The 16,878-nt window shown below is 38.2% G+C and overlaps 1 protein-coding gene across 1 annotated transcript; it reads right to left on the minus strand.

Moving 5' to 3' along the window:
* Positions 1–5,431: 5,431 nt before the first annotated feature.
* Positions 5,432–15,165, minus strand: LOC129456815 (uncharacterized). The gene is made up of 3 exons (XM_055226893.1): positions 14,892–15,165; positions 10,020–12,838; positions 5,432–5,648 (listed from the first exon to the last, which is right to left on the minus strand). The coding sequence occupies exons 2-3, from the start codon at positions 12,776–12,778 to the stop codon at positions 5,432–5,434; spliced, it is 2,976 nt and encodes a 991-aa protein (XP_055082868.1). The 5' UTR covers positions 12,779–12,838; positions 14,892–15,165.
* Positions 15,166–16,878: the final 1,713 nt, after the last annotated feature.

Consider the following 16,878-nt stretch of genomic DNA (forward strand, 5'->3'; position numbering starts at 1 on the left):
CCACATGGATTAGTGGTCCTGTAAACTCCCTCTAGAGGACACTTCACTGTGGGACAAGGAGCATGGCATAAGCCCTGGCCGCCCTTCTCTGCCCTTTTCCACCCCGTTTGTCCCCGAGGAGCACCAGCAGTAAGTCTCCACGTCCAAGTGACTCATTTAACTGCATCTGTGAAGTAAACAACAGCAAGGCCAGAAATAGAACAGGAAAATATAGGGTGGAAGTACGGTTTAGTGAGTTTAGGAGCTGAAATGACATTTATCAACAGTGTTTAATGTTAACATAAAAAAGGTTTGGGAATACAATCATCTGCATTATTTACAACTTGGTTTGTACATGGAAAGTGCTTAAGAGGGTTGACCGTGTGCAGTAATCTGAAAGAAAACACATCAGTTTGTTTATTCAACCATTTACATCACATTGTGAAACTCTTTCTGCAGGCTATAGAAAAAAAAAATATTTACATGATGGTGTCAGGAGACCTATACAACAGTGACCTCAGACTTTTCCAATAAATTTGCATGTAAATATTATAAAGTAGCGTTGTCTCTTTATGTCCATATATAACATAACCTGTTAACTGACACATTATGTAGCACAGTACAAATATATTATAACTGACTAAACTATATAGTTTAGTTGTTTGTTTTTTTTAGACTTCCCTGAAACATGGTGGTTTGTGACTGGTGACATGTGCAGTGTTATCAAGTATTTAGGTTCAAGATGTTCTGTTATTTCAGTTGCGGGAGCATCATCCTTGAAACAACCCAGTCCTTATTCTGGCAATGTTTAACCTCTGTGGAATGACTGGTCAGACGTGTCCACTGAGTGTAGACTGAGATACGTATTACTTTTCCTTTAAGCACTGTGGCCACCATACCTGGCTGAGCTGATCCCTTCCACTTTCTTGTGGGTGACTGGCTAAGAAAACAGTAATAATCATAATGAATCAATATGTGGTGTTTACACACAGTGACTGAAGAGTGAAAATGTGAATAAACAGTCAGCCATTAAGATTTTTTTTTTTTTTTTACCATCATTCATAATCAATGAATGTGCAGAAATTCAAAGTCAGTTTTTCTAGTCAAGTTTCTTAACATAGAAAGTCTTTCTTGTCTGTGACTTTGGCTTATTATTACAATTTAACAGCGTGACCTTAATAGACCAATTAACACGATGGGTGTAAGAGTGACGTTTTCTCCATTTAATCGTGCTGAGGATGATTATGGCGACAAAGTCTGGGCTGCTCTATAGGACGAGACTCTAATCAGTTAAAGTGATAATGAATATGAAAAGTTGTTAAACTGACACAAGAAGAAAGCTGAAAATGTGCTTTGTCTGCTGACCCAGAGTTACATTTGAAAGAATTCATTATGGAATGTAATTCTAGTTTTCAAAGTGCCTATGCCTAAAATTTCATAAAATGTTCAAATGTTTGTCTGTTCAGCTCAGTTCCACAAGAGTGAAGTTTAACTTGTCTATTATGAACTTTGGAACATAAAAAAAACAAAAACAATAATTTACAATTTGTATTTCGTACTAACTCATATAAGTTTAATATTTCATAGTCTTGAGCTGCATTGTGAGGTATTGTGTGGCCTTTTCTTTTTTATTCTTAAATCATGAATTTCTTATGGAAATCCCTCTTCTTACCATTTACATAATCCAGCCCTATCATGCATCAGCTAATCTTTCAGATCCAGAAGATCGATGCTGTGTATTATATTATTTGGACAAAAGTAGATCCAGAACTTATTTGACCTCTAAAGCTGTGTACTCATTTTAATTTTCTAAACGGAGTGACTGCTCTTGGAAGTCCCCTTGAGCAAAGTATCTTCTCTGTACTTGCTATTTGGAATGACAGCCAGCACTTGTGAATGATTAGTATTCATGTTACAGGATTAGACTGGTGTGGATTCCTTGTCCCACAAACAAATCATATATAGAAATGCTAACATCATGCACAAAACACCAGCATATTCTTATATGTGGTTTACTGTAGAGCTGCAATCAAACCGAAACTGCAATTTGAATGGTTACACTTAGCAAATCTCAGACTGCAATTATTTAAGTCCTTGGCAAATAACAAAATATCCTGTTTTGTAATCTAAAAAATGCTGTTCTGAAATGCATGGGATTTTTGGATTTGTTAAGCTGTTCAGTTGATGTTTCATTCTTCAGTCTATCATCAATGCCTCAGGACACGTACAAAAGGTGCACTTTGAAAAAAAAAACCTTAAATTTGAAATTTAATCTAGTAGATATTGTGCCAAAATCGTTGAGCACTACATTACTGCATTTTGTACACATCTTGAGTGCCGCGTGTCCTTCGGTTTTGTAGCAGAGCTGGCTTGTGCATTGGCAGCTGACCATATAGGATTTTATTGCTGGGCCTGCTGAAGGTTACTGGACCCGAACCAGACGGACCAGTGAACCAAAATAATGAGCTGAAAGAGGCTGAGGGCGGCATTGAGCTGAGGTGTTACTTCTCCTCTGTGCTGCCACTGCTGCTGGTCTGTTCACCTTACTGAGAACAGAGTACAAGCTTAATGCAGACTGACATGTCAATTTGTTTTGACTTTAGCAAATAAAAAGGTTGCTTTGAGAGACTAAAATATATGCTTCCCTCCCCCAAAAAAAGAGAATAATAAATGTTTAATAGATTTTTAGTCTTTATCTTCTCCTTTTGAGCTTTTCACATTCAGGAGCTGACACAGCAAACATGCTCCCACAATATAACCCTATTCTCTTCTTTCAAACTTCAGGTCCAAGCCTTTTTGCAGCTCTGTCAGCATCCTTTTTCCCTGTGTACTCTTCTCTAGGGATGCAGCAATACTCAATATAATATCAAATCATTCAATACGGCCCTCACAATAGAGCGTCTGTCAGTCACTGTGCTCTATTAAGACCCAGCTCTTCTGTATTCAACCAGAGAAGAGATAGTGTTATGGTGTTATTGAATAAGATGATGTTTTAAAAAAGGTATTTATAATTACCATTAAAAACTAGGGCTGAACAATTTGGGGAAAATATCTTATTTTGCTTTTTCTGACAAGCTTTGAGAGTGCAATTTACATTTTCATAATAGGATTTTGTTCACATGTTAAACACGTTCAGAGGTATTGATAAAAAGACTAAAATAGGCCGATGAACTAACAAACTATTAAAACTAATGCAAGAATCAAATATTTCAGAACATGTTTGTACAGATCTAGACTATAGGGGTAGCTATTTTTATGCAGAATAATTTTTCAGGTAATCTGGTATACGGTTTTCAAGTGTATTTTTCAAGTAACATGGTACTTGTAAAAATCAGCTTTTGCGATTTTCTAAGTGTGTCCATTGCAATTTGTGTAAAATGTGATTTTGTTTAGATTCATCTTGCTCCCCTAATAAAATTAAAGGAGGAACCATTTATTTTTGTTCTTCTGATACTTCAAACATAATAAAATCCCATGTATGCAGATATGTATTCAATAGTGAGAAATCCCTACACTCTACAGATTATTACATCGGAAATGACCAATTTTCTACTATATCTCAGTTTATAGGAGTGGTCCTGGATGTACTTATTCCTAACTCTTATCCTTGTCACTTCCAATTTACCTCTCCATCCACCGCTGCTCTACCTGCTGTTTTCTGCATTTAAACAATAAAACATACTACCCTCTTATGAACGTGTCTTTGGTGAAATAGGCTATCGAGTCCAACAAACTTTACTTTTTATTTAATTGGAGGGAGTTAAATGGTCTGCGCTGTGACTACAGCAGGCGATTAGGACTCTCATTTGTGTTGTGAAGTACACTGGCTTGCAATGATCCGTTAATTCTCACCCACTATGTGCCTCTAGCAATATAGTTAAGACGTTTGAAACACACACTGTTTTTGTGATTACATAAGTGAGATACTGTGCAATCAATTAAACAGATAGTTGTGCAAAGTCAGGCAAAGTCTGCAGAGTGAAATTTGTCTCCAAAAGTTTTAATTTATTACATAAGTTTTCACACTAATTTAAATATTGTTATAGCATTGTTAGCAGTGAAGTAATTTGCAGCAGGAACCTTTATTAAAGAGATTTGCCTTGGATATTGTTGCACGTAATATGTAATGTACACTTTGTATATCTCTAAGACAAATTATTGGATTTTAACAACCTTGGTCATGGGCATTTTGATTTGATTTTGCGTTTTTAATGTGTAAATTAATCATGGTTTAGGCCAACTAAACGACTGTCCTTTATTCATCTACATTAGAAAGAAGAACCCCCATGGAAAAATAACGTCTGAATTTAAACTTAATGTAATCTGTCACTGATCAGCTGCTTTTAGCCTTGTTTATAGTTGTTGTTACACAGTTCAAGTCAGTTCAAGTAATTCTACAAAACAAGTGAAAGTAGTTTTATTCCTCCTTTCTCGGTGAATCATTTGTGTTTGGTTTCATACCAGTGGCACACCACGATATCAGCTCTCACTCGTGCTTCATTGTAGTCTTTTGTCATGTCATTATTTCACCCTCAAGCTTTTATGAACTTCACTTAGGCTTCAGATTGTTTGGGGATTTTGAGACCAGCGGCACAATTGACAAAGGCATAATGAATGTTTCTTATTTTTCCCTTCTCCGAGGCAGGTGTGTGACAAAATGCACACGCTGTTTGTCAGGAGGATTTCTGTCGTTTTGAGTCTGTCGGCCTTGGATGGGACCACACTGTGACAGAAAAGGGATTTGACGATGAATCACAGTGAGTCAACCCAGTTTATTTTGCATTTCCAAAATTTCCAAAAGCAGTATTAGAGGAAGCATTAGTAAGACAAGCTTAGAGGAGTTGAAAGGTATAAAGTGCACACAAGTGTAAAAGTACAGCCAAAGACAACATTTGAATACTCAGTACAAAATGTATAAGATATACAGAGCACTGGTGCATCTCCAAAAATCTGACATTTATACATTTTATACACGGTTACATTTACTGCATGGTGAAGGTGAAAAGGTGAAGTCAGTAAAATGGAAGTTGGTTTAGTAGAGCTACATAAAATTTTACATGTTACGTGTTTATCTAAGTGACTAGAATTAGCAACACAGATATAAAAGACGGAAACTGCTGGTTTTGCTCAGAAAGATAGTCCTTTATTGATGTTAGATTCAATTAAAATGATTAAATTACTAATAACTAGCTTCAGAACTTTTGTTAGGTGTAAGTTTGTAGAGAATAGTTTCTTAATTTGATGTTATAGTGGTGATGCAAATAGAGAGAATACCTGGTCTGTACGGTTGGATTTGGTATTCAGCATTTGGGAAATAAATAATAGTGGACAAATTGTTCTGTGCGAGTGGTGAAGTTCATTATTGCAATGGGGAAGTGCTCACAATATTATGCATAATGCTTGTACATTTTTTGAGATGCACCAATACATTACAGTAGATTTGGTGTGAGGTTCAGAGCTGCTTTTTCCTGGGCAGCCATTTGAATAACGTTTTGCAGAGCTTTTTGCGTTTCACCTTTGATACACCCAGGTTCTTAATAATGCCGTCTCTGAGCAGGCTGAAGTTGACAGTCTGTGGCGAATGCGTGGAGAAGGCATTTTTTCCGGTCGCTGCATGATTCAGAACCTCCATGAAGCGTCTTTCCTGTTGCCTGAAGTCGTACTCCACACTGGACAGACACACACACGCAGTAATTCATAAACAAATGTCAAATCATGAAGACTGTGTAAACCTCAGCTTCCAAGAAATGCAAATTAACTCTTAGATGTTGCACTCTGTAGTAAGTGGCTTCAGTTAGCTTTTCTGTCAGAAATTCAAAGCAGTACTAGCAGGCAGGGACTTGTCCTCCTGCAATGGTTCAGTTCTGTGAAAGTGCTCTCTCCATTATATCCTTATCTGGCCTTTTAGGACCAGGCGCCGATGCATGGCACATTATGCAACCTCCTTTTGTCATGCAAAGATGAAGAAAGATTTTGAAAATAAGTCGATTAAGACGGAAAGTTTTGAATATTTCAAGATAAGGACTGCTACACAAACTTTGTACTTTGTGGAGCACAGGATGATTTTTTTCTATAAATGATGAGTTTTGATTTTTCAGCCATCTTTAGCCTCATTTGTGGCTCAATTGTTGCGAGTTTCATTGTTCCGCTGTCACCTGATGCAATGTCTAAGCTCATGGGTGCAAAGTTAGCTGCGGGTTTCATACGCTGCATATTCAACAAAAGTGGGTCAGTTTATATCAGGAAAATGTATACTGATGAACATGACATTTTTGTGTGCATTTCATATTTTAAACATCTTATGCCAAAAAGTTGTTTGTTGATATTCTGTCTGGATCAGTGTGCCCCATAAATCTGCTGTGTGAACACTTTGCGGTACATACAGTAAGCACTTAAACTGTCAGATTTTTTGCTTTATGAAAGATTGATGGCTTACTCGCCAGAAGAAAATGTAATCGTCCTATGTATTCTCAGCAAGAAACAAATGAGGGCCTCAGAGCTTCTGTTTTGGGAAGCAGCCCATTCTACAAAGTCATTAATTCACAGAAGAACTGCTTTGGCAACTTGGCAAAAGGGTCCTGTCCTGAAATGTCTATCACAAACACATTAGATCAAAGTGAATGCGGTCATTTTATACACTTACCTTTTATAATGCCTCGTTATTTATCATTTGCATATTTTGGTCTGCTATACTAACCACTGAATGTAATTAAATGCATTGTGGTATAGCTATAAGGTTTGTATTGAGTTGGCACACACACACAAATGCCAAATCCAATGTGAAAAATGACAAATATTACAGCGTATTACATTAGATTTAGATTTTTCTGCCCAGTTAATCACAGATAATTGCAAAGACATAGTGACAGACTACAATTAATTCTCATATTCCTCTTGTATACATCTATGCTGTGGCCTATGAATTGACTGAAATGTGATGATACACCCTACCATTAAAAAAAAATCACGTTAGTGTTTTATATGTTACCTCTCCTCCTTTCATTTCATCTTTTCATTCTTATAATTTTAAGTGTTGAGCTGATGCACCGCACTCTCTCTATCTGTGAATAACCGTTAAAATAATCATGATTTCATTCAGTATTACTGTAATATTAGATTCTTATGTTTTCCATTATTGAGCAGTCCTGTGTATTGAAGAAATAACCACAGTACGAAATTAAACTTGAATCACCTGTACACAATGCATGCTGTTTTCTGGCAGATCTTGCAATTTTTCAGATCTTGTCCTGTTGTTTTGGTGCTGGATTGGCTGAAATAAAAAAAAAAAAAGTGTCAGTCTGAATGACCTTTTAAAATGGCTAAAACTCCCTCTCTTCCCTTGTCTCCTGTCTGTAAATGACTCTTGTAGGCAGTAATGAGAACATGCATTAAGTCAGGGCATCAGTGGCTTATTAGGAGCTGGTTATTCTGAAACGCAGCTCCTCAGACAGTCACATCTGATCAGACCAAGTGCAGTGGATGAGCTTGATTGACACAGACACATTGCCAGAAGGCCGTGTTAATTCCTGTTATTTGTCCCACAAGACTTTTTACGGCTAAATAAAACTGTGTCCGACATGCCCTCTCTCTACAAGTGCCCACTCACTTCCTGTGTGCTCACAACAGCTGATGTGTTTGCAAACTTGTCCTCTCAGATTCACTGACAATATGTTTTTGAGTTTGGTGATGCACAGACATTAGGGTTTAGTGTTTTACCTTTACAGCACATTTATAATGCAAGGTAACTGCATGAGGTCACAGTGAGTACAGCAGAGCAGCTTTTAACATAATTCACATAATTTAATTTACTATATCTCTGAATTTTACTGAAGGTAGGGTACATTGAGACAGATTGTGTTTTTGTGCTATTGCTTTGGGCAAGGGAGAATACTAAACATAACGATCGGGGAACAAGACCAAAATATCAATACATTGATACTGGCTCAGGCATTTTATTTATTTTTTTTTTTCAAAAATCAAATGGTAATCTTTTTTTTTTTTTTTTTTTTTTTTTTTTTTTTTTTTTTAATGCATATTTTACATTTTAGTTGCACATTTTTAAACGTAAAGGTATAGATTTTTTTCTTAGTCTTGGTTATTTCTGTATATATTATGTGAATTCATTATAATTCTGCAGAATTCTATTCCCTTAATCTGTGGATGAAGATTCTGAATATTTGTTTGGATTTTCCCATTGAAATATCTTTTCCTTCCATCAGAAATGTGCTAAAATGTGCCTGTGCAGGTATCACACAAAAATGAATAGAACATTAAATAAAGTTGCTGAAAATATCACCTTTTTACCCTTGTTTGAAATATTACACTTTTTGATTGAGTTGTAGCATTTTGTCACTTTTCTTGTTAAAAATGATCTACTCAAGAGTCTAAATTTCAATCTTCAAAACAACTGTTTTGGTCTGATCTTGCAGACGATCCATCAGCCCCCTCTAATCAGCCCTTAGTGATTTGTGGCCCTTGGCTGGACCCTGGAACTGGTGTTTCATTTAACCGCAACACAGTCTAACACATTTTCTGTAGTTGTTGATCTAAGGTTGTAAATTCTTGACACATAAATCCAACCACGAGAAGCTACAAGAAGCCCAGACATTTCACAATATTTCTGCCCTCAACAACACAGGATACACATGATGGCTCTTAAAACTAAGGAAATAATTAGGGATATAACAATATTCAAGTTTCACAATATGGATATTCATAGTTTTAATGTCATGCTGTTTTTTCCCTTTTGATGCAACAAAAAGTGAGCCATTGTCTGTGTGGATAGTCATGTAAATGATCATGTGAACTATGTCAAACAGAAAACTTAAAACTCAATTTTGGGCTATTACTTGAATGTGAATGTCTTCTGCACCATCTCAAATGATACAAAGTATCATAGAAATTGTTTTTCTCTGTTTTTCATTCCACTAAAACAAATATTTTAGTTGGGCTCAGCTATTAATCATATTTCAATTGAGATAAAGTCAGTATCCTAATGACTTTGGCTTATCATTACTTGTTGGCTGGATCTTTTTAATCAAGACGTCCACTGCCAATCCTCTCTCAGTAAAAGCATGTGGTTTGGAGCAGAGGTCAGATTTTGCAGCAGTAAATTTTACAAATATATTTTGCGTTAAATGGCAAAGATTGAAAGTCATGAGTGCAATGGGTGAAAGCAATAGGCCCGAGCCCCTAAGTTGAGCTCTTCCTCTTGCTCCCAGCATTAAAAGCATTAAAGCAGCATATATGTATAATAGTTTTTGCTAACATGTAATAGCCAATACTGAGTAAATGCGTCACTATGTTATATATTATCCCAAAATTTCCCGATAATAAGAAAACAAATATTAGTATAATATAATAATGTGAAATTTGGCACAATGACCCTTCATGTCATCCTGATCAAAAAAGTAAATGGTAACCATATGGAATTTTTCACTGGGTTGTTGTAGGGATGCACAACAGTGCCATGTTATTCTAATAGAAAAATGTCCTGATTTTCTTATATTTATATATTTATTTAAGTAATTAAACAACTTCTTAGTTTCATTGAAGAAATTTGACACAGTGACTCATCAGGTCACCCTGATCAAAAAAAGTCTTGGGGTCAAAGTCGATGAAGTGCGTCAGCGCTTCCAATGTGTGTTGACTTTGTGTGTATAGTGACAGCCCAGTGAAGTACAGCCCAAAGCCACAATAACACAGAGACAAGTGTGTGTCAGTGCCATTCTTTGGGACGTCCAGGAGTGCGAAGCAGGGCCTGTGTTAGATGCCGCTTGTGACTTAAATTTGTATTTGTTTTTAATGAGAGAAAACATAATATAATCAAACACTGTAAACAATCAATATGATGAAAAAAAAAAGTGTGTGTGTATTTTTTTGTCATATTGCCCAGCTCTGCCTGTGAGTCAACAGTGACTTGTGAAACTTTTATTATAACATATAGCCAATATTGTTATATCCAATTTTTCAGTTAACATTAAAACTTGTGTTCTGTATCCAGTGCATACATTGCAGCTCTCACACAGACACGCTCGTACCCAGTGGTGGGTGCATGGCTCGTCTCCAGGTCATGGATGATGTTGAGCAGGGTGGTAATCCGGTCTTTATTAGCTGCCAGGCTGGCCTCCACACTTTCTAGTCTCTGCTGCAGTGCCTCTGATCCACCACTGTGGGGGGAGCCCGGCAACAGCACCGCAGATGCTTTGCCTGGGTGAGAGTGCGCCAGAGCCCCCTTCTCTGGGCACTGCTGGGGGGCTAGTGGATAAAGAGCAGGAAGAGGAGGAGGAGCTGGGGTAAACCGTGAATCCTCTACTGCTATCTCCTCCGCCGTGCCGGGTTGGAGGCGAGGAACAGATGCCAAGCGTATTGTTGGTGATGACAATAAGGAAGTGCATTTGAGGTCTTCATGCGACCGCTCTGTGCTGTGGAATGAAGCTAGTGAAGTGTATTCCTGACCTGAATGTGATAGCGAGTGAGAAATTGAGCTGTTTCTATTATTTGTTGTTGCACTTATATTGTTTTTTTGAAAAGCTGAATTGCGGGTGTCGTCTTCAGTGCCAGATTCCAAATGAATACATTTATCTGCTGCAGCTACGCCTGAGGCAAGCTGTTGGGTTTTTGAATCTCTCTGTGTGTCTGGTACCTGTGGGCATGTAGTGCTGCTTTGTCCTTCTGCTTCTGCGTATCCTTGATCGTATTTAAGCCATTGTTTAGTGTTGATGCGACCCTGTGGATAAGAGCTGCTTGATTTAATTAGGGAAATGTAATTCTGAAGGTTAGTGACCTGTGAGCTGCCTGAGCTTACACTGTCTCCTTGTTGCCGTGCAGCTGATTCATGGACTGTACCGTTACATTTAGCCTCATTTGTAGTATTTTTTAATTTGGATGACGTGGTTGTTTGGTGAGTAGTAGTGGGTTCTGACATATACACTACATCATTTCCTTGCACAGGTTTAGACACATTCGAAGCATCTTGAGTCATTAGTTTGTCAATTTGCTCATTTTTGACTTTACATTCAAATTCTTGGTTTTGTTTTGCAGATATTTTGGGACTCTGCAGTTTTGATGATGCCAATTGGGCAGCATTTTGGGCTGGGCACTGAACCAAGTTTGCCAAGGTAGTATTGCATAAAGTAGAGGAATTAACAGCTGTATTTAGGGAATCTTTCAGACAATTGACTAGTGCTGGCGGATCAACTTTGGAAATGGTTTTGTATATTTGAGTTACAACCTCTTTAGTACAAAAGTATTTGGTGCTTGCATCAGTACATAGTTTGTTACTAAGTGCAGCGGGGCATGATGACTTCGGAGCCTCAGAGTTTTCATCACTGTCAGGAGAAGTTAGGCTCGAGGACTTGGTCGGAACTTTTGAGTTTTTAATTTCTTGTGCTGCACTCTCTGTACCCGGTAATGCATTGTTAGAAATCTCTTTGGAAGACGTTGTATCTGGTTTATTATCAGATGTTTCTATTGCATTGGTTTCTTCTGTGATGCTACTTTTTATTTGATGCTTATTTGAGAGTAGCTTGGGGGTTTCGCTTAACTCCTTCTTCAGTTTTGCATAATCTGTATTATTGCTTGTATTTGAATATTCATTTTTAGCTTTACATTCCTCTTTTATTGACAAACTGTTTGAAACACATGCATTTATCTGTACATGATGGTGTGGATTTAAGGTCTCTGAAGTAGCTTGGCGCTTTGTAGTATTTTGCTGTGGCGCTTTAAACTGCATAGGGAATGTGAACACTGGTGGGTTGTTGCTTTTTGTCGCTGTAGCCATGAGTGGGGTTAGTGGAAGACTAGTTGGTCTGGGGATCGTTCTAGATTGCTTGGTTTCAATCGTAGCTTTAGTAACAGTGACGGATTTGGAATTGAAAATAGTTGTTGGAGGAGTGAAGTTTGCGCGGAGAGAGCTTAAATTGGTGCAGTAGCTTCTGTTCAGGGAATGCACTGGACATGCTGGGTGCGGTATGTTTTGGTACTTCCTGTCTTCGTTAGATGAAGGTACATGTGGATTTACAATGGGCTCTCTTGGACAAGTTAAGCTCTGGGTCTTTGTGTTGTGTAGTGCCTTTACTGAACAAACAGGAATCGCAGTGTTATCAGGTTGTCCTCCTCCACAATGTCTGTATATTTTTTGTGGAAAAGGTCGGCTTGAAGATAACGCTGTCTTTATCCCAGGCTGCTCTGCATAATGACCCTGTCTGTTTAGGTCCATTCCTCCAGAGACCGGCTCTGATTCACCATTATCAATGCTAATTCCACCGATCGCCTCCGAATCAACCACACTGCCGTTAGCATACCGGCTAATAGATTTTAATTTAGGCCTGACGTTGGCAGAGTTCCCGGCCAATTGCGGGTTGGTCTTGATCGCCCTGGCATAGCAATAAGTCCCACTCCTCCAACTCGAGGCCACATCCTTGGAGGGTTCACCTGTTTTGAAAGTCACTTCTTTTTTGGTCTTTGGCTCGCCACTTTTCTGCTTTAAAATAGCCCTTTTTTCCTTGTCACTTTTTGTTAGCAGTGATGTCTCCTTATAGTCCGATTCCACGCTTAAATAGCCGTTGGATGTTTCGGAGTAGCAGGGTTCTGGTAGCTTTGTGCAGTGTGCGGTTGGTGCTCTGTAAAACCCGGGAGATGTTTGAACACCCACACTGCACTGAACGCCACAGGTCTGCAGCAGCACCCCCCCGTCGCTCTTGTCACCCCCCGTCGTCTTCAAGCCGCGCACCCCAACCAGAGCCGGGACCCCCAGCACAGAAACAGGAGTGGTCAGGTCCGCCGCACGTCTCCCCATTTCGCCAAGTTAAGAGTATTCACACAGAGCCAAAGGGTGTCCACTCCATTATGTCCATCTCTGGGAAAGGAAGACACATTTATTGAGTAGAGCAGCACACAGGTTAAATGACAATGAAAGGTCAATCAATGATGCAAAAATTACAATCTTAAATAAGACAATAAGTTAATAAATGCTAGAAAGAAGTAGGTGTTTTTGTATTTTGCTTTTGTATTGCACTTTTGCACATATGTAAATTGTTTTTTAATGTTTGTGACATCAAGGACTACAGATGGAAATTAGCATTTTGCTAAATCTGGTGCAGCCATCTTTTTAATGTATTTGCACACTGTCCTTCAAATAAATAAATAAAATAAATAAATACAAGTTATGTTGATGTGTGTATATTTTGAAAAAAGGAACAAGGATTTTTTTTTTTTTTTTGTATTTTATTTTATTGCAAGTGCAGTGTCATTTGTCTGCTCATTTCAAGTGAGAAAATGCTTGTTTGTTTTTTTTCTTATTTTAAGTAAAACAAGACATTTTATGCTTGTTCAATTATCAAATCTCATTTCAAAATATACTCACATCAACATTACTATTACTTGATTCAAGCACTTCTTATTTAAAACTGTATTTTTGCTGACACTCATGGATTACTGTTGGAAAGAAAAAACAAACAAACTATGTGGCAAGGGTATTATTGTTTTTTTTTTATAGGTACAGGCCTTTTCCTCTATCCAGTAACCCTCAAGTGCCTATTTTTGGTGAAGATTCTACTTAAACTAATCGTATTTTTTTACATCTATACGTGCGCCAAATTTCTCCAATCTTTCTTCAAAATGTAATAATAAAAACTGAATTTGACAGTAATCTTGTTCAAATGCACACTAAAATCTGATTATAATCTGATTTCTGGACCTTTAGGATTACTTAAATGGCATATAAACTGCAAAATCTGATGTGAGTATTCAAAGGAACCACGATCAGAAAGAGATTAGATGATTTGTGTTTTTACATCCCATTTAAACAATCTCATAACTCCAAAGAAAATGTGCCGTTAATCAGAGTTTGAGTGCGCATGTAACCACAGCCAGGGTCCTTATAAGAAAAAGCATTTTCACTTTTCACCTAAACCTTTTTGCAGTTGTGCGTTTGAATCCATTAGTAGGCAGCACCCGTCCAAAACAACAAAAGACAAAGGGGCCTGAATGCTGCAGATCAGTGCACCTGTCCGTAGTTGGCTGCACTATTTAAAATGTATGCACTGTATGTCTTCAAACTTGTTCAGCTCTGTCTGACAACCCTTGAACGCCAGTCCATTAATGTGCGTAACAAGATGGTGATGTGCTGCCAAAACAACTGTTCTATATTGTATTAGCATTTCAAACATTGTGCTCGGGTACTCGCTCATACGTGTGACAGCAGAGAGAATAATTTATTTGAGAGCTTGGAAGTGACAAATCAAAACTCCTGCAGTGAACTCTTTTTCACCAGTTAATGCTTCACGGGCTGTAGGTGCTGTCCTCTGCATTCATCTCACCTTGGACACAGGCCATAATGCATACACTGGTGCATATAGGTGCTTGCTTTGTGTGCATTTCACTTGTAAAGAGCTTACAGTTTGTGCATGCGTAGGTGTGGTAAGCCTTGAAGTGATAGTTTACTGTTGTGCGTGAGTGTTTTGATACAGAAAAGTGGGTTAGTATTCAGATTTGGGATACCATTATAACAATATCCTGTAGAGAGAAGGGATGTGGATTGTCATTGTTATCTTCTAATGACCAAAATTCATGCAAACACATCTTGACAATTCCTCATCTTGCTCTTTCTGCCTAACTATCTGTGCTTAAAATTATCAGTACAAAATGTATCACAACACTTAAGAGCTCCTTTTCCTTAACCAAGCGACCTTTGTCATCAGTCTCTGTTTAATCTAAAGTGACAACTACCCCAAGCAATTAAAATTCCCCTTCAGTCTTCACAAACCACACACACTTTTCAAATGTCTAATTCAATTGTTACCAACCTACTCAGCTGTAAATCTGACCTGTCCTCGTTCGGTTCAAATCTCACTCCCACTCTCTCCCTAAGTGCCCTCGAACTGGTTTAGAGTTGTCTTTTAATTTCATACCTCAGCAGCGTAGTGCAACTCCAGGGGTGCTCAGGCTGTCGACTCTGCAAAGCAATGCTCCTCCTGTTTTCCAGTGCTGTGATGCCGAACTGATCGATCCTGTATTGATCCAGGAGATGCTATGTGGCCACTGTATCCCTTCTCTCCTTGTTTGGGTCTCGGTGCCTCATGCCCACACCTCACTGACAGAAACAGTGCAGTGTGCTAAACAGTGCACTGCCCTCCAACACTCCCCGTCCTACTATGTCTTGCCTTTTTGCCTCCTCCTACTTCTTCTCCTCTCCCTCTCTCTCCCCTTTCCTCTCTCTCTTCCCCTCGTGTTCCTGTCTTCATCCTCCCTTCCAGCGACCATGCATCCTGATGTACAGCAGGGTGGAGAAGGAGAGCTCCGGAGTGAGGCAGACAGAGGAAGTGACTTGCATCCGTGTTAGGGAGCGTCTGTGAATTCTCATTCAAGTTAAAAAAGCAGAAAATTTTACAGCAAGTTCAGAACATACCTCTCCTCTCCTATGCATATGTGTTGCAATAAATTTTACATCAGAAGCTGAATGTAGGACATGGGAAAAATGTTCATGGGAATCTGTTCCCCAGAGAAATAAAGTTAGAGCCAACCATTTAATCTAGTGAAATGTTTAAGTGCATCCTGCTATGCATTATAGATCATGGACAGTGGATCTGTTTCTGATATGCATGTTTAGAAAAGACTGCTATTTTTGCTCTAAAAGATTATTATTTCAAATTTAAAGTTGCAGTATTACATTTTTTATGTTCTGTCCATACTTTATATTTATATATTAAGTGAAGTATATTTATTTACATTCATAACACTGTATTTTATGCATGCCTTATATTTTATTTAATTAGTCTTAGTACTCATTGCTTTATCTTTATTGTGTTGCCGAAACACATTCCTATAGTTTTGTATACAGATTCACAATCAAATTTAATGTCAGCAGTCCTGCACATTACAACTACTCATTATATTTGGGCACAAGCATTTTTATCGCTATCTAAAATGTCTTCTACATTCTCATATCTGTCTAAATAGAGGCCAACACTGGACAATGAGAGCACTGCAAGGGTATCCTTAAGCATACTATATAATCAGCCATCTCCACTAATGTTAAGAAATCTCATTGAAATCAATATTTTTAATCAGTGATTTTCCAGTCCTATAAAGTATTGTATATGGCATTGCACTGTGTAAACTGAAAAATACTTTATTATTGTGTGCTCACAGTCAGGGGCGGTCACTCAGGCGTACTCTGCTCCAGGGCCACATCATATTTTCTGCTGGCACTGATCCAAATTAACTGGAGTCTTGTCTGGCTCGAAGACTAATTAACCTCTTTATTTCGTTACCCCAGAATAGAAAATGGGGCTGCAAGAAAAAGCAGAAGACCATGCGTAGCAAAGGAAAGGAACCTTGCATGATCTTACACTACATTTTATACTTGTGCAGTGGCAGCCTGGTGCTGTACGGCATGTTGTAGTATGTATGAGTGATTAATCATATTTAATAGTTCTTATATTTGACCGTAATGGCTGTGCTGCTGAGTGTGCTGTGCTCAGTATATTGCACTCATATTCCATCACTGTGGCCCATGGGAAACATGAGGCTCACTTTGTGAATAAGATATCACCACAGAGTCTCAAGGTGATTACATAAGGCTTTACACGGAAATGCTTACTGTGCTTTAATTCTTGATAACAACAATTATAATGCCCCATAATGGTTTGGAGGAGCTCAAATTAATAAACCCCATGGTGGCTTTTTGTCTCATGGGGAGTCCAATGTCAGCTTTTTTATGACCTTTTTTAAGTTAGAGCAGTGACAAGAAGCGACTAAAGAGAGCCATCTACAGCCCATTAACAAACAACTAATGGCACGGTCAAATTGTGTATAGTTGACAATTTACATAAACCGGTGTACTTTTATTAGTAATGATAAACTTTTCTTAAAGTGTAAGCATTTGTAGTAAAGAAA

The sequence above is a fragment of the Periophthalmus magnuspinnatus genome, chromosome 14 (genome assembly GCF_009829125.3).
Source record: "Periophthalmus magnuspinnatus isolate fPerMag1 chromosome 14, fPerMag1.2.pri, whole genome shotgun sequence".
NCBI lineage: Eukaryota > Metazoa > Chordata > Actinopteri > Gobiiformes > Gobiidae > Periophthalmus > Periophthalmus magnuspinnatus.

Coding starts and splice junctions, on each gene's coding strand:
- LOC129456815 (XM_055226893.1), bottom strand. CDS start 12,778: ATGGGGAGACGTGCGGCGGACCTGACCACTCCTGTTTCTGTGCTGGGG. Junction 5,649..10,019: donor AGCCATGCACCCACCACTGG/GTACGAGCGTGT, acceptor GTGTCTGTCCAG/TGTGGAGTACGACTTCAGGC.